This window comes from Felis catus, chromosome B4 (genome assembly GCF_018350175.1).
Source record: "Felis catus isolate Fca126 chromosome B4, F.catus_Fca126_mat1.0, whole genome shotgun sequence".
NCBI classification, from domain to species: domain Eukaryota; kingdom Metazoa; phylum Chordata; class Mammalia; order Carnivora; family Felidae; genus Felis; species Felis catus.
In genome coordinates, this window is record NC_058374.1 from 129390586 (window position 1) to 129418341 (window position 27756).

General features: G+C 51.8%; 1 protein-coding gene across 1 annotated transcript; it reads left to right on the forward strand.

The window, feature by feature from the left end:
* The first annotated feature begins 6502 nt into the window (after window positions 1–6502).
* On the forward strand, window positions 6503–27620 carry ISX (intestine specific homeobox). The gene is made up of 5 exons (XM_011284195.4): window positions 6503–6533; window positions 6787–6981; window positions 23288–23439; window positions 25349–25462; window positions 26603–27620. Exons 1-5 carry the CDS (start codon window positions 6503–6505, stop codon window positions 26840–26842), a joined length of 732 nt encoding a protein of 243 aa, XP_011282497.3. The 3' UTR covers window positions 26843–27620.
* The last annotated feature ends 136 nt before the right edge of the window (window positions 27621–27756 follow it).

The window sequence follows — 27756 nt, forward strand, 5'->3', positions numbered from 1 at the left end:
TCCCCACAGGATCCTAAGCTGTGGCTGAGGTTGAGAGGCACTGCCCGAGGTGGTGACACAGGAGGTGCCCTTAGCTGCCTCTCGATCTGTCTTTCCCGGGCTCTTCCCATCCTCTGTACTGTCACCATGCCAATAGGAGTCAGGAGTTTCAATGTATTGTTTCCATTCAACACGAAGCACATGCAAGCCAGCTGCCCAGTCTAGAACTTACCTGCAGACACAGCAATTTCTTCCAACCTTAGAGAGAGAACTTGCTATGTGGGTCTTACCTGGAACCCATGCGTATATCTCAGCCCCGTGCTTTCCCAGGGGAGGGAGTTCCAAGAGTGCTGCGCAATGATCAGCCGTGCTCACCCGCATCACATCCATGAGAACTATCCCCACACGATGCCTCACTTCCGTACAGCGAGATCCAAACTTCATAATAGTGATTGTGGTTGTCCCCAGAGCCCCTCTCCACACATCAGCTCACTCCCCTGGCCACAGTTTAAGAATTGTATTATTTCTTAGCCCATTTGCTTTCTTGTTGCTTACTTACAATCTTGATCAAACCAAGAACTACAACAACAAAATCCACATTTACCGAAGTCAAAATGAGCCAACAAAGCCAATTTTAATTTGCCAACAACCCATTGACAAGGGATGAGAAGGTACACCCAAGGCATCTCTTGGTGTTTCAAGAGATTCTCAAAAAAGCAATTTCCATGAATGAGAAAGTCCCACTCCGCTCTAGGCAATACCCCCCATCCTTTGAGGTACAACCGTGAGCTCTAATAGCCTTGGGCACAGCAATGCCCATGGTTGACGTGGGAGGAATATTATCACTTTGTCCCTGCCTGAAAATCACCTTCCTAAACATAGTAATAAACAAGACAAGCTAACTGTAATACAATTTACAGTAATTATTTTATCTACTTGTCTGCTTGCTAATGGCATCTCCTCTCTGATCTATAACCCTATCAAGTAGGGGTTCGTCTTAATATATTTCTCCTACTTAACCTCGTATCTGATGCACAGTAGGCACCAAATGAATTCTTGCTGAATGAAGGATTGATTGAAAAAATTCCCCAGATCCATGCCATGCACTAACACCCAGAAATACTAGACTCTACATCCATTGATGGATTGCTCTCTTGCTGATACAGCCATCCATAAGGACATATGCTCTAAATATAGGAAGTCGTCACATATAGAGCACACCGATTCTAGAGCAGTTTGAGCAGGACACTGCCAGCCCTATACCAACCCTGGTTATTCTGGTTTTCAGAGTTTATGATGACTGGCTTTAAATATGTGATTTAAATGAAGGATTTGACCCAAGGTCCATCCAAGCAGACTGCATATACCTGACATTGAACACGTGACTTGACAGTGGACATGTGACTTGACTTTATGCCAGGTCCAGCTTCACTGGTTGCCAAATCCCGAAGGGAGAGGGTTCTGTGGTTTGTCCTGAGTGCTAGGTGTTACCTTCCCAATTGTAGGTTCCTCTAGGATCTGCCCAGGCTGCCTGAAGGACAAGTTCTCATTCCCAAGCAAGGGGGTCTAAGTACCATGGGTGGGCTTTGAGTGCCCTCAACAGAATCCAGGGTGAAAAAGAATCAAACATGAGCTCAGAATGGCAGATGGAGGCATCTCAGTCCTCCCAGGAGTCCATGGCAAAAGCAATTTTCAAGGGAAAATAGTGCAAGGATGGGGGTGGGGCAGGGCATCCGCTGAGTACTCCCAATCCTCTCACCAGAGCATCCACATGACAGACGACCTTCATGTCATTGTCCCCGATCACTCAGCCCTTATAAACCTAGCCCACAGAACAAGGGCCTCTTCTGCTCAGGAAGCTAGCACCACAGAATCCCAAATACACAGAGGGCTAGACCCAGAAAAATCGCTCTGGAGGGAAGTCAGGGCGGAAGCCTCTAGGACCTCAAATCTCTCAAGTGCCAACCCACTGAGGTCTCCATAGAGATGCTTCTTTCAGAGTTCCTTCTAAAAACTCAGAATTTTAGAGGCACCTGGGTGGCTAGGTAGGTTAAGCCTCTGACTCTTGATGTCAGCTCAGGTCACCGTCTCGCAGTGCATGGAAACAACTAGTGCATCAGGCTCTGCACTGACAGTGCGAAGCCTGCTTGGGATTCTGTCTCCCTCTCTCTGCCTCTCCCTCGCCTCTCAAGACAAATAAACTTTAAAAAAAATAATAATAAAATAAAAAATAAAAACTCAAAATTTTAAAATAACTCCAGGAGGTAGTGGAGAGTGGCAGAAAGAGGTTGGGTTTGGGTGACAGAAATGTTAGGTCCAAGCCGTGACTCTGCCGCTTGCTAGCAACTAACAGAGAGACCTTGAGTGAGTCACTTCCCTCATCAGGCTTTAATCCCTTCGAATCATGACTCTCCTCCCCACAGAGGCTGTGAGCAACAGAGGCGGTAATGCAGTGATGACTTTGGAAAGGGTCCCGCTGTCCCCCTGTGAGACATGTCAGAGCCGTCCAAAGATGGGGGACACTCGGAGACGGTGCTTCCTTCCTTCTGTCCTTCCTCTCTTCCTCCTTTCCCCAAATCACAGCGGGGGCCTTGTCAGTTGCATACCCCTCCTTGCACAACCTCCCGTTTGACCCACCCCCCCACTACCAGAAGCAAGACCTGCCAGCCTCTCCCCAGTAGCAGTCACCTGTCTTCCTCCTATCAATCAGACCCCAGTTTTGTCCAGGAACTGAGCTGTTTTCCTGACTGACCAGGAAAGGCGGCCCCGGCACAGTCCCAGGAAATGAACCCTGAATAATTTCATCCGTCGTGGTCATTTCATTCTTTCTGGCAGTGATTGGTTTATGTGTGGGCATGTGACACAGTCCCGGCCAAGGGGAAATAACGTCTCCTCTCCTCGGAGACTTCTGGGAAAGGCTTTCTTCCATGATAAAAAGAGTGGGGGAAGGCAGGCCCACTTGTGTGGGTCTGAGGCCACAAGCCTGGAGCTTCTGGAACCATCCATCTACCAGTCATGTGGGGACAAGCGTGGAGACAAAAACCAGCTCTTTGGGGAAGACAGAGGAGAAACTGGAAAGTTCCCAGCCCTTTACATTGTTATCATACCTGAATTAGCCCATCCTGGATCAGTCCTCCAAACTGTGCACACCACCAGGCCAACTAACAAACCCCCTATTGTTTAAGCCTCTCGTGTTAGGAATTTGGTTACTTACAGCTGAACTCATCCTGATACTCCCTCCCAGACGCCGACACACTCTGCTTATAATGCGTCTCCACTTTATCCCTGGTGTTTGCCTTCACCAGCTCTCCGATTCCTGAGCCATCGCTCACGAGAACACCTATGGTTCCATGTTGTCTTGGGAGCGGGGGGAGGGGGCGCTGAAATTCAAATCCAAGGAAACTAAAGTACCTTCCCTCACCTGGCCACTCGCTAGCTCGCCATCCTGTTTTGTCTTATTTACAACATGAGCATGGATGGAAATGACGTCAGGCATTTAGTTACCATCTCTGTTCTCAAAGTAAGCTCCAGGGGAAGAGGGAGGCTGTCGATTTGGATCCCAACTCTCATTCCGGCACCGCAGTCACGGTCTGGCACGTCAGAGCAGGTGCTTGAAAAATGTTTGATGGATGCATAAATGAACAGATGGCTCCAGCCCACTTTTCCAGCACGTTCTTCCTAAATACCTCTTCAGAAGATGAAATCCTTCTCCCATCAGTGAAACTAGTCATGGCACACCATGCAGGGTCCCTTGATTTGTCTGCGTGTTTTAGAATAGAATAAATGGGGGAGCTCGTGTGCGATGACTCCCCTGCCTGTCTCCTTCCTCCCTCCACGTTACAGCATCCTTTGATCCAAACGGCCACCCAATCTCTGACTCCTCTGAAGTCCTACTAGATCTCCCACCCCCGACCCCCCACCACTTTGAAGTTTGTCTCACTGGCGCATGTCCAGCCATGTTCTTTCCTCCCCCACCCCCAAATGTGAGTCCCTCAGGGCAGAGTCTTGGTCTCAGGCATCTACGTGTCCCTCGTGGGTGGCACACGGGTTTGTGGGATGAACACAGTGTGAATGCCAGGGCTGTGGCTAGCCTTGGGGGCAGTGGGTTGGAAGGAGACCACAGGGGGGCTTCCTTAACCTGCTGGAGAGTGAGACTTACCCCAGAGAGAGGCAAAATATAAGGGAATCAGACGAGGTGCTAAAAATGACAGGTGTAACTCAGGCAACTTCTCTCTCTGGGAGTCGGCTCATCAGTACAATAACAGGCTTGGATCAAATGGTCTCCGGGTATTATGGCAAGGGGAGCAGGGTTTTAGAGCAGGACCGACCTGGGTTTCAACACTGCTTCTGCCGCCTTGCCGCGTAGCCTCACACCCCCACCGCTCCACCTCTCTGGACGCATCTCCTCAGCTCCAAAATGGCGTGAATGAAACCCGCTCGATGGCGCTATTGGGTGGATTAAACAAGGCAGTGAGTGCGCAGTTTCCAGCTCCTGGCCTCTCCTCCTCTCCTTGCTGCCTCTGCTGCTTCGGCCCCTGATGTGCCCGTCCTCACCCTTGACCAGTTACCGCAAGTGCCCCCACACCTTTCTCTGCCCCAAGTGGAGGGGAACGCCCTCCCAATCAATGACTCCTTCAGCCCGCCAGCGCTGGCCTGACCGCTGTGGGACCCTGGCCTCCTGCCCATAAAGGTAGACAGCAGGCATTTTACAGTGCATTCACCAGGCTGGTTCATTTTCCTCCTGGTACAGGGAGAAATCCATTTCCCCATACCACCACCACCCCCACCCCCGCCCCTTGCATCTAAGCAGGGTCATGTGACTCATTCTGGCCCCAGAGCAGGAGCAGGAGTTACATTAGCCACTCCCACTTCTGACTCACTAACATTCCCTCCCCTTCCAGGGAAAACTTGGAGGGTGGTAGCATGGCCGCCTGGAAGGAGCCCCGGTGACCAACTACATCAGGCTTTGGCATGGCTGAGCAGCGAAGCTCCCAAGATTGTAGGGTTCGCTCACTACAGCACGGGAGCCCGGACCCCCCGACTCCATCGGATAGCCTGACACTCACAAGGGGCACCGCCTCTAAACCAGGATGCATGATCTTTACCCTTCCCCATCTCAGGGCAGGTCCCTCACTCTCCAGACTCCTCCTCTGTAGGAAGTGGGGGGGGGGTCACTCTCCCCTCCCCCCACCCCCTGCAAGAATGTTGGCTTCTAGTATTCTCAGGCACATTCACAGTCTCTCCTGGGGCATCTGTCCCTCTTGTGCAAACTGGCTCCTTGCGCCCAGCATGGCCTTCTGGAACTCCCCAGTGGAGTACTTAGATCAGACTGTGCCCGGATATCCACCACACCTCCGTGGTCTGGGCCTCAGTCTCCCCACATACACCATAAGAACTCAGAAGCCTCTCCTCCTCTGACATTTGCAAGCCCAGGGAAACACTTCTGACTGGCCCACGGCTGACAGCACCCTGGCCGGGCCTCCAGCCTCCATGTGACCCATAAACTCTCCTAACTGAGCAAACACATTTTATGGGGCCCGGGGACACTTCCTGGTGGCCCATTCCCATCCTCCCTTGTCCTGCTCCCCAGCATGGCACCTCCCCAGGGCCCTGCTTCCCATCCTTCAGCGACACAACACGCTGCCTCAGGGCCCCCCCCCAACACCTGCATCACTGCCTCAGGGTCCCCTCCCCCAACACCTGCATCGCCAGGCTTGAGGAGGGTGGAGAGTTTCTTCTCTTATCAGCTGTTTTACTGCCCCCTCCTCCCTGGTTACACAGAAATTGGGAGTAGAATTCCCAGGAAGGACAGGTGGGTGCCTTGTCAGCTCCCAGCCAACAGGTTACGGGACAGACAGAAAGTGTTCCCACTGTGCTGTCTCCGGAGACAGGGAAGGGGCATGTAAGTCAGGAAGAAGCAGAAAGGACATCGAAAGGAAGGGAGAGGCACCCTGGGCCAGGAGCCTCTGGAGAGGCTTGCAAAGTAAGGCCAGGGAGGGAGTGGAAGGAAGGCCAGAGACCCCTGCACTCAGTCCAGATCCGTCCCAGAGATCCAGCCTGCGGTGGTCCAGACATCCCCTTCCTAAGCCTCCACCTGCCGGACAGAAGCACAGATGTGCCAGAAAGCCTATTCTGGAGTCCAAAAGCAGCAGAACTAGAAGTCCAGGAGGGTTCCTGGGAATACCTCTCAAGCTGTAGGGTGGCCTGGATCTGAGTTGGCCACCTGGGGCCCAACGGTGGCACTCCAGCCTGCCAGAGGCTGCCCAGAGCTGGCAGGAAAGGGCCAGAAGCCAGAGAAAAGGCAAAGGTGGACACATTGCCTCTGGATCTCTGGGAGCTGGCTCCACCTTCCTTCCAGCTTTTTGCCTTACTCCCCAGTGACAGGGACCTCAGGGACCCTGACCCAGCCTGGGGATTTTGAAAGCGACCACCCCAGAGAAGACCTTTTGCAGTACAACTGAACCCGGCCTGGCAATGGTGACTCCTTTGACATCAAGCCTGCGGGAGCTCTGGGCCCACGGGCATGGGGTACAGCCTGTTCCAGCTCTCCCGATGTGACCTGCCTCCTTGATCCCAGGGGTGTTTGAAAGGAGCCCATGGAAGTCCCCATGGAGACAGAATCGTGCTTGGATCATCTGACCTGAAGCGCCCCGTCCTCCACCTCTGCTTGCCCTCTTGATTATTACAGGAGTTTCAGGGGAGGAAGTACACCACCCTCCACCATTGTCACCCTGGACGCACACAAGGTCCCCTTCTGTCCCTCTGCCTCTCACAGAGTGCGCCAAGGCTAGCCCTGTCCTCTGCGAGGTATGGAGAGGAAGAACCCAGGGCGCTGTGGGGCCCCAAAGAAGCTGGGGCTGTCCTTCTCCATCGAGGAGATCTTAAAGAGGCCCACAGAGAAAAGCCATGTGGTCAGGCCGGAAGGGGCAGGTGGACAGGGCACCAGACAAGCAGCAGCTCCAAGCTCCGGGCCGGAGGGGCCCCTGAAGGCCCAGCCCCAGGGTAAGTGTCTTCTGGTCATTTCTTCTCCATTCCCAGGTCCCCAAGAGCCAGCAGGGCTCAGGCAGAGCAAAAGCCGCTCCGTATCAATAGAAGAGAGGACCCCAAAATTCCAAGAGCGGTCAGATGCTGGGCCTTAAATACCCTTCTGCCTCACCAGGACTGAGGTTTTCCAGGTGCAGACGCCAAGGAAGGCTCCATTCGTTGCAGGATGCAGGGACGCGGGGCTTGTTCCTGCAAGCAGGCCACAGCTGAGAATGCCAGGTCCCATTTATTTCGACAGCATTTCCGCTGCAGCGGCTGCTGCCCTAGAGTCCCCTCTTTCGTTTCAGTAGAAATGCACGATTGTCATCACTTGACAGGTGAGGAAACTCACCTGTGAAAGGGAAGAGGTGGATGGTGTCTGTCCCCAGGCTACGCAGCCAGTGAGCGGAAGATCTGAGAGCAGGAACCGGTCGGTCGGTCGTGGCTGTCCCCAACACCTGCTCAGTCTGACACGTTGTTCTTTGTAAGCAGAGTTCAGCCTATGTGTCTTTCCGTGGCTGAAGCTTAGCCTGGGATCTGCCCATCCTGATCACCGTCCCAGGCCAGCGGCCCACCCCAGGGCATGTCCCCCAAACCACAATGACAGGGCAGATCTCAAAGCCCTTCTTGAGAGCTGGTTTGAGGAAGGGCATTGAGGTGGACACATGCACCTGCTGCGGGTCAGGAATGCTCCGGGTCACTCTCCAGCCTACCCTGCTTCGTGATCTCAGGAAAGTCCCTTCCACTCTGGCCTCAGCCTTACCCTCCAGAAACCGGTTGAGTGAGGGAAGAGAGAGGGAGCCAGGGATGTCACAAGGGTCTGCTGGAGCCTGGTAGTTGGTGACACTGGAGTATCTCACTCACGAGCTTCCCAGTTCTTTCCCCTTTCTACCCTCTGAATCCAAGGAAAGGCCCAAAGGGCAGCTCAGAGGAGCCCACGGTGTCTTTTCCTACCATCACCGAGCCCTGCTGTCTCACCTAAGTTCAGCCTCCCTAAAAGGGCTTGTGCTCAACCTCAGGCAAGGAGAAGACCCTGGAGGGCTGCCCATCCCTGGGGAAGCTGGCGGGTTTCCCTGGAGCTGAGTCAATCAATAGGAGAGAGTCCCCAGCTTCCTTTCCGGAAGCTCACTAAAATCTTCCAGTGAACTGAATGAGCATTAGAAACAGTTCTGGGGGGGGGGGGGTGCCTCGGTGGCTCAATCGGTTAAGCGTCCGACTTCAGCTCAGGTCATGATCTCGCAGTCTGTGAGTTCAAGCCCCGCGTCGGGCTCTGTGCTGACCGCTCAGAGCCTGGAGCCTGTTTCTGATTCTATGTCTCCCTCTCTCTCCCTCTCTCTCTGACCCTCCCCCATTCATGCTCTGTCTCTCTCTGTCTCAAAAATAAATAAACGTTAAAAAAAATAGATTTAAAAAGAAACAGTTCTGGGACTCTAACCTGAGTCTGGCTTGCTGCAGCCACATAAAATCCACCACTGCCCTCTCTGTCCTAATGAGAGGAAAAGACAGGTGGGGGCGAGGAGAGAGGGAAGAGAGGCCAGATCCCCCCTCCCAGAGCGGCTTCCCTCCCCTGGCCTGATTATGGCTGATGGCAAAAGGGGACCCACTCCTTCTAAACCTCCCCTTGAAGATGCCGGCATGTCCCATGTCAGCTATCCTGTTGGTCCCAGAGCAGACCCTCTAGTAAGGGTTTGCCAAGATAGCAGTCGTCACAAGGGTAGTGCCCTATGGCCCTCACGGCACTCCCCTCCCTGTCCCCCATGGAACTGCCACAGTTGTGAGGTCCACCTTACAGACGATAGAACGATGAAGAGAAGTCACCTGCACAAGTGACCTGATTAGTTAGCAACAGAATTGAACCCTGGTGGCCTGAGACCATCCAGTCTAGATCATTCCTGAACGTGGCTTAAATCTATACATCTCCCGCTACACTGGCGTCGAGCTTCTCCAAAAGACTAGAGAAGGTCCCGCTGGTGGTTTTGGAAATGAGTTTGAGGACTACACAGACCGAGATTATTTACATCGAGTTCTGTAAAGATTCCTACGCGCACCTTCTACTCACAACACAGGATACCGGTCATCCATTTATGGTCATGCTGTGAGGTTTCCTGTTAAAATGGATTTATTTGTGTAGGTAAAACAAAAAGCCTATTTGGGAAAATGCTTGACAAATATTAACACAGACAGGATGCCAACATATCAGAAACTACAAAAGTAACTTGGAGAAATTGCAAACGAGCTGGAGCCTGTGAGAGGTTAGGCCAGGAGGATGGGGAGCTGGGACTCCAGGAGTCCGGCCTCCGAGCCCCCGGCTGGTGCTAATTCGCAGGAAGACCTCAGGCAAGCTGTTCCCCTTCCTGAGTCTCCATTTCCCCATCTGTAACGTGGAAGAGCAGGATTAGAATGTTCTTAAGATCCCTCCCAGCTCCGACGTGTGTGATGACCGATGCCTCCACAAACTGGTCACTAGAAAGCCTCGGTGGTGTCACCTGGGGTCATTTTCTGTGGCAGAAGCTTCCTCCCTGCAGAGGGGAGTGGCGGGGGTGGGGGGGGTGTCCATGCCAGGCGGGAGCAGGGTAACCGGGCGGGCAAGAGGGCAAATGGCCTCGGCAGCCTCCGCCTCTCCCGCCTTCACAGGGCCCCGTCCCCACCGGGTGCTTGTCGCTGCTGCTAATGCCCCTCCGCCTCTCTGTCCTGCTTTCCCTCCAGCACGCGGGAGCCCTCAGATAATGGAAGGCACCGGAGATGGTGCATCCACGGCCCCCCACCCCAGTAATAAAAACACAGAAATAAGCTTAACACTTAAAGGGGTTCACAGAGTGACTCACGGACGTGGCCTGGCAAGCATGACCTCTCTGTCCCAAATACCCAGACAGCTTGGAAACGTGCAGCACTACAGTCCCAACATCCCCAGACTCTGCCTCTGGGTCTAGCGTGGTGCCCGGGAATCTGCATTATTTTTTTTTAATGCTTTTTTATTTTTGAGAGAGAGAGAGACAGAGACTGAGCGGGGGAGGGGCAGAGAGAGACAGAGACACTAAATCTGAAACAGGCTCCAGGCAGAGCCTGACATGGGGCTCGAACTCGTGAGCCATGAGATCGTGACCTGAGCCAAAGTTGGAGGCTCAACTGACTGAGCCACCCAGGCACCCCCCACCCCCGCCCTTTTTTTAATGTTTATTTATTTTTTGAGAGACAGGGCGGAGGGGCGGGGTGAGGGGCAGAACAGGAATCTACATTCTAAAATTTACTTTTTTGAGAGACAGTGTGTGCACATGCCAGTGGGGGAGGGGCGGAGAAAAAAGGAGAGAGAGAATCCCAAGCAGGCTCTGTGCTGTCAGCGCAGAATCTGACGCAGGGCCCGATCCCACGAACTGTGAGATCGTGACCTGAGCTGAAATCAAGAGTAGGACACTCAACTGACCGAGCCACCCAGGTGCCCCGGGAATCCTCATTCTAGCAAGCTCTCCCAAATGACTCTGATGTAGGTGGTCCAAGGACCACTCTTCGAGGAGGCTGAGGCCCAGCGACGCAAAATGGCTTGTTCGAGCTACAAAGCCAAATGTGCAAGCACGGGGCCGGCTCAGACATCCAGGCCGGGGCCAGTGCTCTGCCTCCCGCCCCTCTCATGGCAGCGACCCTCATAAACTCGGGCTCAGACCCTCCCTGGTCTCAAGCCAACGGAAAAATCCCGGAGGGTCTCCCTACTTGAAAGAATGCTGAGCCCAGCTGCCCGCTCACTCCGGAGAGAGACAGGCCCCCTGAAGCCCAGGACCCTCCAAAGTCAAGAGGGGCCCAGGCAGCAGGAAACCACTTTGTACTAGAAGCTCAGACTCAGGGAAGAGAGAGGTCATCTATGCCACTGATGACCCTTTGTAGGGAGACTGTGATGCCCCGGAGCAAAGGGAAAAGGAAGGTAAGGAAGAGGCCACCCAGTGGGTAACTAGTGCCAGGCTTCCGGCCTGGAGTCGGGGAGAAGGGGGACTCAGCTCTGTCCCAATCCAGTGACTCGGTGGCCGACTGCCGAGTGCTTATTCTGGGCCAGGCTGGGGACTGGAGAGTGAACAAGGCCAGCTCTGGTGACCATGCCCCTGCAGCGGGGGTGGGATCCGCAGCTGGAGAGTCCTGGCGACACCCCCTCGGGGCAGCGCTTCTGTGGTGGATCTGGCCGGGGGCAGGTGGAATCCTTGGGATGCAAGGGAACCCTAGAGCAGTGGCCAGCAAAGGGCCACTTGGACTCCGCCCTCACAGCTAAATAGCAATGTGTGAATGAGTGGGTATGTTGGTGTTCCCACACAACTTTATTTATAAAGCCAGGCGGAGGGCCAGATTGGCTGTAGTTTGTCAGACCCAGTCTGTGACATTCAAAGTCCTTTGCAGACTCTGGTGCCTAAGCTCAGCCTCTCCTGCCCTTCCCCCACCCGCTCAGCCCCACCCCCCCTCCCTGCTCTCTACCCTCCAGGCACACAATCTTTCCTGCCTTTTAAATGTCTCCAAATCTTGGGGAACCTGGGTGGCTTAAACACCCAACTCCCGACTTCCAACTTTGGCTCAGGTGACGATCTCACGGTTCATGGGTTCGAGCCCTGTGTCGGGCTCTGTGCTGACAGCTCAGAGCCTGGAGCCTGCTCCTGATTCTGTGTCTCCTTCTCTCTCTGCCCCTCCCCACTTGCAGTCTGCCCCCTCCCACAAAAATAAATAAATGTAAAAAAAAAAATGTAAATGTCTCCAAACCTTTGCCCTTCAGAAGCCACAGCTCCTCCTCCGCGTCTACCTCCTTTTCCTCTTCTTTCTGTTCCCCTCCCTGCCCTCTTCCTCGCCAGGTCCTGTTGTAACAAATTGCCATAAAATGAGTGGCTTAAAACAACAGAAACTGATTCTTACAGTGCTGGAGGTCAAAAGTCTGAAGGAGCCCCTGGTTTCCCTCTGTCTCTTCTCTCTTCCCTGTCTCCCTCCTCCCCCTCCTCCTCCCCCTCTCCCCACCCCTCCTTGCATCTCCCCCCACCAATGCCTGGAACCCAAGGCGACTGGCAGTGCTCCGCCCCTGGTCCTGGGAATTAGGAATCCTGGCTGGGACTGTGGTCAGCCCTGCGGGTGTCTCATCGCCTCATCGCAGCTCATCATGAGCTGCTCCCAGACAGATAGGCCTAGAGACTCCCATCAGAGCAGACAGCAGCGGGGCAGGAGCCCAGAGCTAAAAGCTTGGATGTCCCCAGGGTAAGTGTGGTTTTGGTCTCTCTCTGCCGGAACCCCCCTCTCAGTCCCTGCCTCCAGGGCCATGGCCTAACAAGACCCTGGAGACATTCCCATAGGGCACCTGGAGGCTGATTCTAGAATCAAGAACCTGGCTGAATCTTAAACCCTGTGGGAGTTCAAGGAAGAACAAGGCTTGGTCACAGCTTACAGAAAAGCATTGTCTCTCTGGAGCCTCTCCCCCTCCAAAAAGCAGACCGGAAGGAAAGGATTTGAGCACAAGTGGTTTATTTGGGACATGCACAGACACCAGCACGGAGGTAGTGAAATGAAACAAGGAAGGGAGGGCGGTGATCAAAGGGTGTGTGATTAAGCCAGTGACCACTGTGGGAAACTGAAGCTTAAATCCTTTAGGAAATGAAGCAAATATACTCCTCAGAGTTATCTGGGCTTTTTAGCTCAGAAATACATATCCTGGCAGTAGGGCATTGATCTGGAGCACAGAAAGTTCTGAGGGATACAAGCAGGGCATTGACAACATTACTATAATAATAGGGCCCAGACTATCAGAGCCAGGAGAAATCAGAGGAGACAGAGGACACAGAAAACATTGGTCGTCATTTAAATTTGATTTATCCATTGTATTCCTCATCCGGGCACGCAACAAAGAGCCACCGAAATCGACTGAGTGGCAGGCATATCTACGGCGGCAAAACGAATTATCCCAAAACTCAGTGGCTTCAAATAACAATTAACATGAATTGTCTGACTCAGATTCTGTGGATCGGGAATTTGGGAGTGACTTCACTGAGTAACTCTGGCTCCGGGTCCTTCGTGGGACTGCAGTTAAGATGTTGTGTGGGGCAGTCACCTGAGGGCTGGATCAGAATAAAAGATTGGCTTCCAAGGTAGTCACTCCGTGGCTGGTGAGTTGGTGACAGTTCAGCTGGCTGAGGAGGAGACCTCAGTTTCTCCCCACGCAGGGCTCTCCGCGTGCCACTAGAGTGTCCTCACAAGATGGCGGTGGCTTCTCTCAGAGCGGGCAATCCAAAAGGGAGAGAGTCAGGTGGAAGCTACATCCTTTTATGACCCACCATGAGAAACCTCCTAGCCGCATTCCCACAGCATCCCATTGGCTCTGTGAGTCGTTGAGTTGGGCCACACTCAAGGAGAAAGAATTCCAAGCGAGAAGCATCCAAGAATTTGCACACCTACCTCAGCTGGGAGTGGGGACAATGTGGGAACAAAACGTTAAGCTCAGCCTCTGCCCTCACGTAGCATCTAGTGTAGCAGGGACGACAAACAGCCGACCGATAATCACCAGTGAAAGCTCAATGACAACTGTGGTCAAGTGCCGGGGAGAAGGTGACATGGTAGAGGGCCTATGTCAAGAGAGGTTTGGTCTGCCAGCGAGGGCTTCCAGAGGACATCATGGTTGAGCTGCAGTCCGAAGGCTGAGTGGGGGGAAATGTGGATCCCCCCACTCCATGCAGAGAAAACCCCAAAGGCAGGGACTTGTTCAAGGGAGGCAAGATGAGGTCTGAAAGCAAGAAAGGAGCCAAGCCACACCGGGCCATACGGGGCATGGTGGGGATTCTTATTTTTGCTTTGAATCCGAAAAAGAATGAAGAGGCATTCTAGGGTCTTAGTCAGGAAAAGGTGCAATGACCAATATTCATGAGAACTCTTGGGTTCCAACAGACAAAGACCATCTCAGGTTAGCTGAAACAGAAAAGGAAATGAGTTGCCTTGGAGAACATGAAGCAGTCTTCTCAAACCAAGCTACGGGAAGGGCAGGATCATAAGCAGGCATCGGCCATAATGGGAGCCAGAATCAACACCATCAGGTCTCTCCAGCTGCCTCTGTCTGCATGCGGCTCAACTTTCCTCCCTCCAGATGACTCCCAATAACACCAAGGTTTCCATCACCCTCCAGGAACTTCTCTCAAGCTCTCTAAAGTCCCAAGTCCAAGAGCCCCAGAGGAGGGACCTGTTGGCCAAGCCCGAGTGAGATGCCCCCTCCCAAACCCGTCAACCACAGCCAGAGGGGGATGTGTGGGGGCCCCGCCGGGAGTCTTCTTCGTGCTGGTCCTCTTCTTCTCTCACACTGTCCCATGCTGGGATGATGGCTTCTGATTTCAGGGTCCTTCTAAGTCTTCTTTGGTATCTTCAGTCTCCAGATATGGAAATGTCAAAGCGTTTGCTTTGTTTGTTTTCCGTCGTTTCATCAAAGGTGTGTCCCTAATGAGGCTCACTTCCCCCAGGTGTTCTGCATAACCAGCTGTTAACCTGGCAGTTGTTAAGCCATTTGGGGGCCAGAAACAGCTCTTCCCCCTGTTTACAGGGCTTTGGATACCTCTAATCTAAGCACTCTGCATGCCTGCGCTTGGGTTGGCCACAAAGAGAACGGGTAACTTCCTCCTCAATTCCAGGCAGGAAGGAAACTAAATATGGATTCCCCCATCACCAGGGAACCAGTTCTGTGGCACTTCCTGTGTCACACCATGAAACATCCTCCAGATTCATACCCTGTGGTGTCTGTTCCCATAAGTGTAGACTGGAGAGGAATAGGGGCAGGACAGGAGAACACACACGCATACACTCTAAAAGCCCGTGAAATCAGGAAAGCCTGGGTGGCTCAGTGGGTTGAGCATCTGACTCTTGGGCTCTGCTCAGGTCGTAACCTCACAGTTGGTGGGACAGAGCCCTGCAACAAGCCCACATCGGGCTCCAGGCACTGACAGTTCAGACCCTGCCGGGGATTCGCTCTCTGCCTCTCCCCTGCTCTCTCTCTCTCTCTCTCTCTCTCTCTCAAAACAAATAAACTTTAAAAATAAATAAGTGAAATCAGCCCCTGTCCCAGTTCTCTGTGCCCACCCCACCCCAACGCCCCATGTTTTGGCCTCACCAGACCTACACATGCGGTCATGAGACTCACGTTGTCACAACATAGAGCACGGGAACCTGACAAAGTGTTCCAAGAACACAGAGGAGGGGAATACTGAACTGTGTTTGAGACCCTCCAGGAAGGCTTCAGAGAGGAGGTGTCCTCTGAGGTGGAGCCAGGCAGAGAAGGGGAGAGGACCAGGCACACAGAAGCATGTGCAGGAGCCCTGAGGGATAAAAAGGCATATTCCTTTCGAGCAACAAAGAAATCCAGTGTGGCTGGGCATCTAAAACTCCCGGAGCAGTGGAAGGGATGAGTGAAATGAGGAGACTGAAGGTCAAGTGCACTAAGCCAAGCTCTTTGGCCTTTATTTATGCACATCAGCGTTTTTAAAACCCGCGTTTGGGGGAATTGCAGGCTTCCACAAGGATGCACGGCCGGAGCTGCGGGGGACAAAGGGGAGACTGAGCAAGCTTCACTCCAGGGCCCCCTACACGTCAGTAAGAGAGTTCCACCATTATTTGTTTTGTGGGGCTCCACATACAATTCCCTTTAAACAAAGGGTACACCTGCTATTAAAAAAGAAAAAAGATATACAAACAAAAAGTGGGGGGAGTGAGTGTGTGTGTGTGTGTGTGTACATAGGACACATTATGAAAATGAGGCCGTGCACATGGAAAATAACAATCCTCATTCTGCTGGGAGAGAGCATGAACCCCGTCATCCCTGGGGGCAGGTCAGCAAACCCTCTGCTGGTGGGCTTTTCAGTGGTCTTCTCGAAATTGTTTCCCTTAGTGGTTTTTTTATTCTCATCTCTTCCCACGCTGGCTTTATTTTCTGTGCTGTTGTTTATTTATACAAGTAATCCATGTATATTATAGGAAAAAAAGAAGGTTAAAAAATGTAATTATAATTCTACCCTCTCATCATCTAGTATTAACCACCATTAACATTTTGATAGATATGCAATGACAGAGAGAAAAACTAAGAGATTTTTTGTTCTTACAAATACGGAGGCGGATGGTGCAAGCCAAAAGTGCTCTTACATTTTATTTTTGAAAAAGAGCTGTTGTGTTTCTACAGAGATTCACAACAGACCTTGGAGAAAAGGAAATACTTGATTCGCGCTTTGACGGATGAGTAGGAGTTCACTAGGCAAACGAAGAAGACCGGCATTCCAGGCAGAGGGAGCAGTGAGACGAAGCACCTGGAGACTAAAAGGGCACAGCCAGTGTGTGGAGTCTAGAAATGATCAGATGGGAGTGAAATCATGGAAATAGGGATTGGGGAGAAAGCAGATGATTCTGGAAAGGGAGAACGTGAAGAGCCTTGAATGCCGTGCCAAGGAGTTTGCCTTATATGCTGTGGGCACAAGGGAACTGTAGGAAGTCCACGACCAGACTGGACAGAAAAGACCAGCCCAGGTCTGCCCTGCACCCCTCCCGTCATGTCCACGAGGGGTCTCCAGCTCGCAAGAGAGCTCCAAAGGGTGCCCCAGATCTCTACGCTGCAGCATCCATTGTCTTAGGAAGACAAGGACAGGGCCCATTTCCGGAGACTTCCGGCAGTGGCAAAGCCCCCCAGGGTCTTTAGCTGAGCAGCCAGGGCCAATTAGCAGACCGCAGAGAAGGAGCAATCAGGGGAGGGAGCCGAGCGCAGAGGAACATCGGTTTATAATTAGGCGGCCTAATCACCTGTGTAAATTGTGTATTTCGTATGATCGATGTGCTAAACGGCTCAGGTTTAATTAAGTTCTGCTGACTCGTTCTCTTTGAAGACCCACTGAAGTGTGATTCACAGCGCACACAATTAATAACAGGGAGAGGAGCAACTCAAAAGGAGGAGGCCGTCCCCTCCACCTTCCTCCACCCTCTCCCCACCCACCCCCTGCCCTGCCCCGGTGCCCTTGGCCAGCCGCAGTGGGTGGGCTACACAGTGGCACCAGACTCCGAGGCATCTCTGCCAAGATGCTGCCAGGGGCTCAAGGATTTTTTCACTCCCAATCCAGTGCTCCTGGGAAAGAGGACCCAGCACCCCCATCATCCTCACTGAGGGGTTGCCCAGGACATCCCAGCCCTTCCTGACGATCGAGAGGTTTATCCAGTACATGGGCCACATCCACACTGAGCTCCTATTTCCAGCTTCCTGTTTAATGAAGTTCCTTCTTTTTAAAAAAATTTTTTTAAGTTTGCTTACTTATTTTGAGAGAGACAGAGGCAGTGCAAGTGGGATAGGGACAGAGAGAGAGGGAGACAGAATCCCAAGCAGGCTGTGCACTGTCAGCGCTGAGCCAGATGTGGGACTCGAAGTCACGAACCGTGAGATCATGACCTGGCCAGAAGTTGGACGCTTAACCAACTAAACCAGGCTGTCTCTCTCTCTCTCTCTCTCTCTCTCTCTCTCTCTCAACTAAGTAAAGACTAAAAATTTTTTTAAATAAATAAATAAAAATAAAATAGCCACATGGAGATAGTAGCTACCATATTGAACGGTGCAGATCTAAGCAGCTAAACTTTTAACAAAGTCTCACCTCTGATCCAAATCTTATTTCCCTGATGCCAGGTCCAAGTTTGTCTTTCTCTCCCCAACCTACTCTTCTGGTCGGGTCTCACGAGTTAGATATCAGGGAGCCCCATTCACTGGGAGTGATCTGAGCTCCAGGACCCCTCTGACCTTACCATTCCTTTTTACAGCCCTCCAATTTGAGGCCATTCAGTCTTGAATAACGTCCCAAGAAGGTCTAAGGGAATATCAGTGTTGACTATCCCTCCAATTTGAGGCTATTCAGTCTTGAATAACGTCCCAAGAAGGTCTGGGGGAATATCAGTGTTGACTATTTGCACCCCAAGAATCCACAGTCAGTCTTGGAGGGAAAGCTTTGGCACTCTCAGTCCTGAAGGCTGGTGGATTCGGGGCTCAGCCTCCATCTCCCCACCAGTGTGGATTTGTGGCATGTCTGTTTATTTCCTGGAGAAGTAATTGCAGCCATTGGACATACACACGCATTCATCATCATCACCATCACCATTACCATCAACACCACCATCATCATCACCACCATCATCATCATCACCATCATCACCATCACCATCACCATCATCATCATCACCATCATCATCACCACCATCATCACCACCATCATCACCACCATCATCACCATCATCATTATCAACATCATTATCATTATCTCTCAGAGACAAACATCTATCCTGAGCTAATTCAAAAAATTCAATTCAATTGAAAAAAATTAGCTCTGGATACAAAAACAAATTTTTCTAACTGGCCGGTAATTTACCAGGCAGCCCCCTCTCCACCAAGTCAGAGGTCATTTATCATGCAGAGAAGAGGTAGATCCTTTCCTTCTTCACTCCACCTCCAAATTATGCCCTGCAGTCCTGCCCAAAATAGGGAAAAGCCATATGTATCTTAACAGTTGCTCCCTTAGTTCCACAAATGGAAGGGCTGAAAATATTATTCTATTAAGGAGTGTTCTTAGTCATGAGCCCCTGTTTGCCTGAGTTTCCTTCTGGGGAGAAAGGAGGAGGTGGCTTCTTATTGTCATTGTCTGCATCTGTTCCTAACCCTCTGTTCTCTGTGGCACCTGTTTCCCCAAGTTCTGGTTCTGCACCCTCTGTCTAGAATCCTCCCTTCTAGACTCCCAGAAGGATCCAACTCCATACTGTCTTGGACACCAAAGTTTGCGCAGGCAACCTGGAATCTTCCATCCTGTGAATTGTTTTTTGCAATGCCCTTTAGAGCTGCACAGCATCACTATCACCTAAGACGCTGACCTCATGAAGGAATGAATATGATACTGTGAGCATGGCTTGTCCACTTTTGCACTCCTGCAGACAGGCCCCCGGTGCCTCCACAATGCTGGGCACAGAGGGGATATTCAGTAAGATTCAGCAATGATTGCCACTGGCCATCTCTCTGCATCAATTCTGATTGGATGCGGCTCTATCCCTTAAACACTACTGGCCCTAAACGTAGAATTAATCTCTCTTTAAAAATTTTTAAAAGAAAGTAGGCTTGGGGAAGGAAAGGGGCTAGAGAAGGAGAGATCAGGTCCGATCAGGTGGTTAGTAGTTAGTAGCTAGAGCTTGCTCTAGCGGGTGATAGTGTTTGAGACCTCGTTGTCTGCGATTCCCAAGAAGCTCCCAAGTCAGTAAAATGAGTTAAAGTGCTTTGAGGATGATAATCAACAAGCTGAAGGGATAAGAGAGAGGGGTAAGACCAAAGGCAGACTATGAGATGTCATTTCTACAACAGAAGCACCTGGGCCTGGTTAATCCCAGAGATGTAGGAACAGCTTCAGCCAATAGAGTTGGCATCCGCAGAAATCTCTCCTCTCAGGCCCTCCGCCTTCCACCAAGCAAATTGGTCCCCCAGGCCAGCCCGAGGCAAGGTTTTATAAGCCGCCCGGCCTCCACATGAAGGGAAAGAGAATTACAGATTGTCAGGGTGGATTTGGCCTGCCCTCCTCTTCCATTCCACAGATGGGGAGACTGAGGCCCAGAGAGGAAATAAAATGTGGCCCAAGTTACAGAGTTCAGGAACAGAGCTCAGGTCTCCCAACATCCAGTTCAGTGGGTTTCCTTCTAGCAAATGATAGCAGGACGAATAACACACACACACACACACACACACACACACACACTTCAGTTGTTAAACCATCACAAGTGAAAATCCACTCCTCACCCAGGGTCTGCTCCAATTCCTCATCTGTGGCGGTTTTACCTCTTATTTGGACAGAAAAAGAAAGTGAACTGGGTGGGAGCAAGGAGGCGTCTGCAGGCTTTCAGATCCCCACCCTCCTTTTGCATCGTCCCATCTGACCTGCGACATCAGCCATCAGCCCCCAAAAGCGGAGGGGATTGGGGGAAGCGGTTTGTACCTTTCCTACAATTCCTAAAATTATATCATGTGGACTTTGTCCCAAGTAAAGCCAGAATCGCAGCCCTAGTCTCAGACGTGCGTGGTCAGGAAGACAAAGCCTCTGCCACCTGGTTCGGCCCTGCCTCCACCATCTGTGACCCTCGCCCCAGACTGGAGGTACAGGGAAGGCTTCCGGTGGACGATCTTCCTTACTCTTCTCGCTTCCCCGGCCCTTCTCCAGAACAGCTGTCCCAAAGCCCTTGGCCATCCCTCCCGGCCTAGCCCCTCACTCCCTCATTCTCTGCTGGCGACCTGACTTCCTGCCATCCGTCCTGGACCACTCGCTCCAGCACCCGATCGCCCTCGCCTGTGTAGTGAGCGTCTCGGACCAGTCTGTCCCGCAGCTGCCCCATCCACCACCCCTTCAGAGCCCTCTCTCGCTCCGCCTCAATTTCTCCTTCTCGGACTTCAGACATGCTCCAGGCTGCTCTCTGAAACTTCTCCCCAGCCTCCCTCCTCCCCTTCTAGCACCTTCTCGAGCCATAAATTCTTCTACTCACTGTCTCCTCTTTTTCCCAACCACTCACATCTCCATCCACTTTAATTCAACATATATTTGTCAGAGCCTCCACGAAGCCTCAGGCACCACACTGGGTGTGTTTGGGGGCAATGCCAACATGGATCCTCTTTCCTTGGCTTCTGCCGTAGTAATTCCACCCAGGTGGTCTTCCTGTGGTCCTCGACGTCCACCCAAACACCAGACTCAGAACCACATGCCACAAATCCACCTCGGAACAAGGGAGGCTAAAATACATGCATGCACGCAGGCCAAGGGCAGGGTCCAGCACCACACCTGGCACACAATAGGTGTTCAATAAACACACTGATATTTTCTGGCTTTTCTTCCTCTTCATCCTCTCTGGTTTTTAATTTTTTAATTTCAATGACCACTCCTTTCTTTCTAAGCCTCTCTTCTACCATGTTTTCTCGGGCACTGCTTGTGTCTGAGCTTCCTCTGGCTCAGGTCAGGTTCCCCAAAAAGCAGGCTGACATAGAGATTTGCTGGAGAACGTTTACTGGGGGCTTCTCATGATGTTATCGTGTCCTTTTTATTTTGGGGGTTTGGGGGGGTTGTTTTGTTTTTAATTTTTTTAATGCATATTTATTTCTGAGAGAGAGACAGACAGAGCATAAGCAGGGGAGGGCAGAGAGAGACGGAGACACAGAATCCGAAGCAGACTCCAGGCTCTGAGCTGTTAGCACAGAGCCTGATTTAGGGCTTGAACCCACAGACCATGAGATCATGACCTGAACCAAAATCAGACGCTTAACCAAATAAGCCACCCAGGTGCCCCTGGACAGATTTTTTGAATAGCCAATAGACATCTCAAAGGTAACAGGTCCCAGTAGAATGCCTGATTCCCATCACACACACATGCTCAGGCCTGGCTCCATGGACGTGGGTGAGACCAGTGCAGTTGTCCAGGGTACTGCACACAGACAGAGGCCTGGCACATGGGGCTTAATGCTTATGGTCATCTTGAAATTCTTCATTTTACATGTGAATCTGTTTTGTAAGTGAAGTTCAGTGGGACCACAGAGCATGCACTAAGGCCCTGGAGCCTTGACTCAGCCCTCGATGTCCCTCTTACAGACCACCTGTTTCTTCATCCTTAGCCAATGACAACTGCCTCCTCTATCCTATGCAGTTCCAGGGATGCGAGGGCTGTCAGAGTATGGATGGCAGAAGGGTCAAGGTCAGGTGCATGCACCCAGGTGCCAAGTCAAAGGGCCCTGGGTTCCTGTGAGGATCCACACTCACCCTATTAGTATCCCTGTGTTCAAGAGAGCCTGACCTTAAACAGCAAATTAGAGGGATGCCTGGGTGGCTCAGTCGGTTGGGCGTCCAACTTCAGCTCAGGTCACAATCTCGCTGTTCGTGAATTGGAGCCCCGCATCGGGCTCTGTGCTGACAGCTCGGAGCCTGGAGCCTGCTTCGGATTCTGTGTCTCCCTCTCTCTCTGCCCCTCCCCTGCTCATGCTCTGTCTCTCAATAATGAATAAACGTTTAAAAAAATTTTTTAATAAAAATAAATAAATATATAAATAAATAAATAAATAAAATAAATAAATAAATAAATAAATAAATCAGCAAATTAGGGGGAAAAAAACAAGCAAACAACAACCACCACCACATGACAGATCAAGAGAGAGACCGCAGAAGAAAGGAAATAGCTTTTTTCCTGCTTTTTGAACAAGAGAACCCACATTTTCATTTTTCATTAGGCCCCACAAATGCTATAGCCATAGCCAGCCCTGAGTGGACTTGAGGCCAGACCGTTTGGACAATTGGATTGGAAACAGGTTATAAGGGACTAACGGCTGATGAGTTCAGTCTTTATTTTCTAGACCAAGGCTGGCAAGGTTTTCCTGTAAAGGGCCAGACAGTAACTATTTTAGGCTTTGCAGACCAGATGGTCTCTGTTGCAGCTACTCAAGGCTGCTTGCAAAAGCAGCCATAGACAATGCATAAAGCAATGGGAGGTCTGTGTTCCAATAAAACTTTATTTACAAAAACAAACAGTGGGGCAGATTTGACACTCAAGCTGTAGTTTTCCATGCCCTGTTGTAGACAAGGACACATCATTGAAGGCATCTGAGCAACAAAAAGGATGATTAGAGGACTTTCTAGAAAGGTATCTTGACCTCACTGCTCAGGATGGATTTGGAGAGGTCAACCTAGGGGCAGGATCTCTAGGAAAGAGAACACTGTAGGGGCGCCTGGGTGGTTCAGTGGGTTAAGCGTCTGACTTCAGCTCAGGTCATGATCTCGCAGTTTGTGAGTTCAAGTCCCGTGTCAGGCTCCGTGCTGACAGCTCGGGGCCTGGAGCCTGCTTCTGATTCTGTGTGTGTGTGTGTGTCTCTCTCTCTCTCTGCCCCTCCCCCGCTCATGCTCTCTCTCTCTCTCTCTCTCTCTCTCTCTCAAAAATAAATAAACATTAAAAAAGAGAGAGAGAACACTGTAAAACTCCAAGCTGACAGCTCAGGGCCTGGAGCCTGCTTCTGATTCTGTCTCTCTCTCTCTCTCTCTCTCTCTGCCCCTCCCCTGCTCATACTCTCTCTCTCTCTCTCTCTCTCTCTCTCTAAAAAATAAATAAACATTAAAAAAAGAGAGAGAGAGAACACTGTGAAACTCCAAGCAGAGGAGCCAGTGGCCAAGACTCTGCAATGGACAGCAGGGGCTGAAAGAGTGACACCAGGCAACACAAAAGCCTCACCAGGGTGCTAACCATAAGATCGCTAACCCAGCTCGAACCCTCTCCCATCCAGAGGGAAGAAAGAGCAAGCGGAGAGTCCGAACCACCTTCACCACCGAGCAGCTGCACGAGCTGGAGAAGATCTTTCACTTCACCCACTACCCAGACGTCCACATCCGCAGCCAGCTGGCAGCCAGGATCAAACTCCCAGAAGCTCGGGTGCAGGTACAGCTGTCCCCATCCTCAGCCTCCAGCCTCAATGCCTTGGGGCCATGGGTGAGACCCCATGTATCATGGACCCTCCGGGGCTGGCCCATCTGAAATTCTCCATTGCCTTTATCCCTTGAATACAGTCACACTTGCCAAATAGTATTTCCAGGAAATGAGGTCACCGCAGTTACAAGATGGTTTCTCTCTTTGAGGGGTGGAAATGGAGCGAGGTGGCATCAGTGGTGGCCACCGATATCTGCTTCCACGTCTTCCCTCTCCTTTTGGCTGTAGTTCCAGAACATCACTCACCAGGAGGCCTCATTCCCAAAATAGACAATCTAGACCAGTGGTCACCAAACTTTTCCTGTAAAAGGCCAGATGGTAATTATGTTGGGCTTTGTGGGGCCATAGAGTCACTGTCTAAAACTCCGTTGACGAACTCTACAATCTGAATTTCGTATAATCCGCATGTGTCACAAACATGTTTCTTCTTTTTATCTTTTTTTCCTGACAACTTAAGAACGTGAAAGCCATTCTTAGCTCACGGGCCATGCAAAAGCAGGTAGGAAGGCCAGATTGATCCTTCAGGCCTTAGTTTGCTAACCCTTGACTAGACCACATGGGTATCACTGTGAAGGCAGCACAGAGAGAAGTGGTCCAAGACCTGGTTTAAGTCCAACTGCCTAGGGGCACCTGGGAGTCGGTGAGGGAGGGGCACCTCAGTCAGTTAAGCATCTGAGTCTTGGTCTCCGCTCAGACTCAGGTCATAATCTCGTGGTTTGTGAGTTCAAGCCCTGCCTAGGACTCAGCACTGTCAGTGCAGAGCCTGCTTGGCATTCTCTCTCTCTCTCTCTCTCTCTCTCTCTCTCTTTCTCTGGCCCTCCCCTGCTTGTACTCTCTCTCTCTCTCTCAAAATAAATAAATAAACTTGTTAAAAAAATTTTTAAAATAAATGCCAACTGCCTAATCTAGAATCTGTCATTTCTTCACCTCGGAGTGTCCGTGGCTCCTTCTGTGGTTGGAGATACAGTGGCCCCTTGTCACTCAGCAGGGGTGTGTCCACCCTCTTTGGACACCCCCAGTTTTGCAAGCGCCACTCTAGCAAATCCAAATCCAGTTGTTACGCTGTTGGCTCGCTCTACTCTGCATCACTTTTTTTTAATTTTTAATGGATTCGTTCCAAATTCAAAATCTGAGTCAGGGCCCAGATCAACAGTTTACTCTCAATTTTATCCCAACAGACTTTTCTCCTGGCTAAGGACCACCCCCATTCTAGACTTCTCCCTTTTTCCTCCCATTTAGAATCAGTCACCAGCTAAGTGGATTTAGCACCCCCCCCCCCCACAACTGCCATAAAGCCCGGAATTCAGGGGCTGTCTCAGCAGAATGGCCAAGTACAAATGCCCACGTGTCAGGGGCAGTCAGTGTCCTTGTGAATACGGGGAGCTGCCGATAGTCAATCTACAGATGCCGAGGGGCCCACAGGGGTGGCAAGCTGGTGGTCTTCCAGCAGGAAACAGCCCACAGATGAGTTTTATTTGATCTGCACAGTGTTTTACATCTCAACGCTTTCGCATAAAAACTGAGATTTCTGCCTTAGATATTGGCTGGGCCTGTAATGCCCAGCCTCACATTTCTACAGGGTGACCATGGGCTAAAGCTGAGGAGCCACGCCCTTTAGGCCCCGTTGGCCACAGACCCCACCGCTCCCAGCCACATGGCATCCAGCTGCTTTCCGGGTGCACGAGACCCCCGCCCCACAGGAACTGAAGGTTGTGATCCCCAGGCCCCTCTTAGAGGGCAGACCTCCAGGGCCAAGGAAATCGTGAAGCCATGGAGCTTTCTAGACTGTGAAGTGCCAGTTACGGTTTTTAGGGAAGGTACTTGCTGCTTATCTCTGTCCTCTCTCTCTCTCCTATCCCAGATCTGGTTCCAGAACCAGCGCGCTAAGTGGAGGAAGCAGAAGTCCGACAGCCCTGGGGCCCCGAAGCAGCTAAATGAGGCCGGCTTGGCCCTGACCACGTACCTGGACGTGGTGGTGAGTGGCTAAGGCACCGAGGGGGCGCTGGGGAGGGGGGGGGGCATTGTCTGCAAACATCCCACCCAGACCCAGAAGTGAGAACCCCAAGGGGTGGAGGGGGGTGGCTCTCTCTACAGTAAAGAGTGCAAAGGGGGACCAGCGCCTGGGTGGCTCAGTCAGTTAAGCAACTGACTTCAGCTCAGGTCATGATCTTGCAGGTGGTGGGTTCAAACCCCGCATCGGGGGCTGTGCTGACAGCTCAGGGCCTGGAGCCTGCTTTGGATTCTGTGTCTCCCTCTCTCTCTCTCTCTGCCCCTCCTCTGCTCATGCTCTGCCTCTCAAGAATAAATAAATATTTTTAAAAAAAATTTTTAAAGAGTACAAGGGGAACTCTTCCAGAGACAGCGTGGCCAAGAATGCCCCAGAGGTCTGTGTGACCTGGGACAAGTCACTGCCCCTCTCTGTCCCCATGTCCTCAACCACTGAGTGACAATCCCAGTGCCTCTCCTTCCTCCGGGGACTGGCTTGTATTATTGTGCAGAACTTCACAGTTCAAGAAACAGGCAGGGAGTAAGGGGGCAGTGCACAGACATTGAGCAGGAAGGCTGTGGAGTCAGACTACATGGGTTCAAATCTCAGCCTCTGCACTTAGCAACAGCATGGCCTAGGAGAGTCACTTCGCCCCTCGGAGAAAGTAGTAGTTCAATGAGGGTGAAATTACTGAGACGTGAAAAGCCTCGGCACCTGGGCCGTGTGCCCCGAGTATGAGCTGTCCATGGAGCCCGCACACCTTGGAGTGTGTACCAGATGCCAAACAGTGGGGAGCCAGCAGGACACAAAATAGACAGTCCCATGGTTAGAGGTCTGTGCGTGCCCACAGTGACACTGCAAGGAAGGATTTCTTTATTTATCCACTTTCTGCTAATGCAGAAACTGGGCACTGAGAAGCAAAGTGACTTTTTCACATCAAGTAATTCCTGTAAGTGCCAGGATTAGGAACCAGATCTCCTGGCCCCCAGGGCACACGTTTCTCCCCAAGACGGTCCCCTGCCTGCCCTGAGCTGCCCAAGTCCTGGGGAAAAGGTCGGGAAGCGGAAGGTGAAGCCTCTGGTGAAGCTTAGGACTCACTTCTCTCTCCTGACCTTCCCCTTTCGACAGGGCCCCATGAGGTCGCCCTCTGCTCTGCCCAGGCTGGCTCCTCCTATGGGCTGTTATCCACCGGCTCCAGGCCAGCCGGCGTCTGCGTGGTTCCCCGGCCAGACCACCCTCCTCCCGTGCCACCTGTGGGAGACACAGCCTCTCCCAGGCCCTCTCATCCAGCACACCTGCTTCCCTGCACTGTGCTTCCTTCCACCTGCCAACCCCAAATGGGGCAGCCCCTGTGCCACGTCGACGTAGGGACCGAGAAACCTCTCTCCAGTGGTGCCGCTCTCCTCTCCAGGTGAAGACATCTGGCAGGAGGGGGCCCAGGCCCCTGGGGGGCCTTCCCTGAGCACGCCCCACGGAAGGTTGCGTCGGACTCCACGGCAAGATGACCAATACAGGAGCTCTCGCCTCTGCTCCCAAGGTTGCCCTCCTGGCTCAGAAGACAGAGGCCGTGGGAGAGTCCGAGACCAGCTCTGGAACAAGGAGAGCGTCTGCTTGTGCTTGTGTCTCCTCTAACTCGCTCTGTGACCTCCAGCTGGTTACTCACCCCCTCTGGACCTCATCTATAACATGAGGCAGTTGGACAAGAAGACTTTCGAGGGTCCTTCTGGCTCTTCCTGTGGTGAGGTTGAGCCGTCGTGAGAATAGAGGCATACAGCAGGCCACGGGGGAGGTGTTTGTTCATTCATTCATGACACATTTATTGAGCACCTACTGAGTTCTCCACAAGCAGAACTGGATCTATCTAGACGCGAACAACTGAGGCTCTGCCCCCGGGAGCTCAGTCCAGGTTGGCCAAAGAGATTGTGCGGAGCTTCCCCGGCAAAGCAGGGCATGCACTCAGTGACCTTGCAGTTGGCCCATGCCCAGCAAATTCTGTACGGCTTTGATGTGAATGTACGAAGTGGGAGAGAAATGCAGGGGAAGGTTGTTGTTGTTGTTGTTGTTGTTAATTTAAAATAGAATTGAGTGTCTTTGGTTATTCTGCTGGACTGGGGAGGAATGTTGTACTTCCGGTCTGAATAAAGAATATGGCAGTAAGCTCTTTGCAGAGTCTATGTCCCAGGACTAGCTTAAGGGACCCAGCTGGAAGGCCAGCCTCGCTCCATTGTGATGAGCCTGCGGACTCTGCTGTTTCCTTGCAGGGAGACCTTGGGCAAATGACG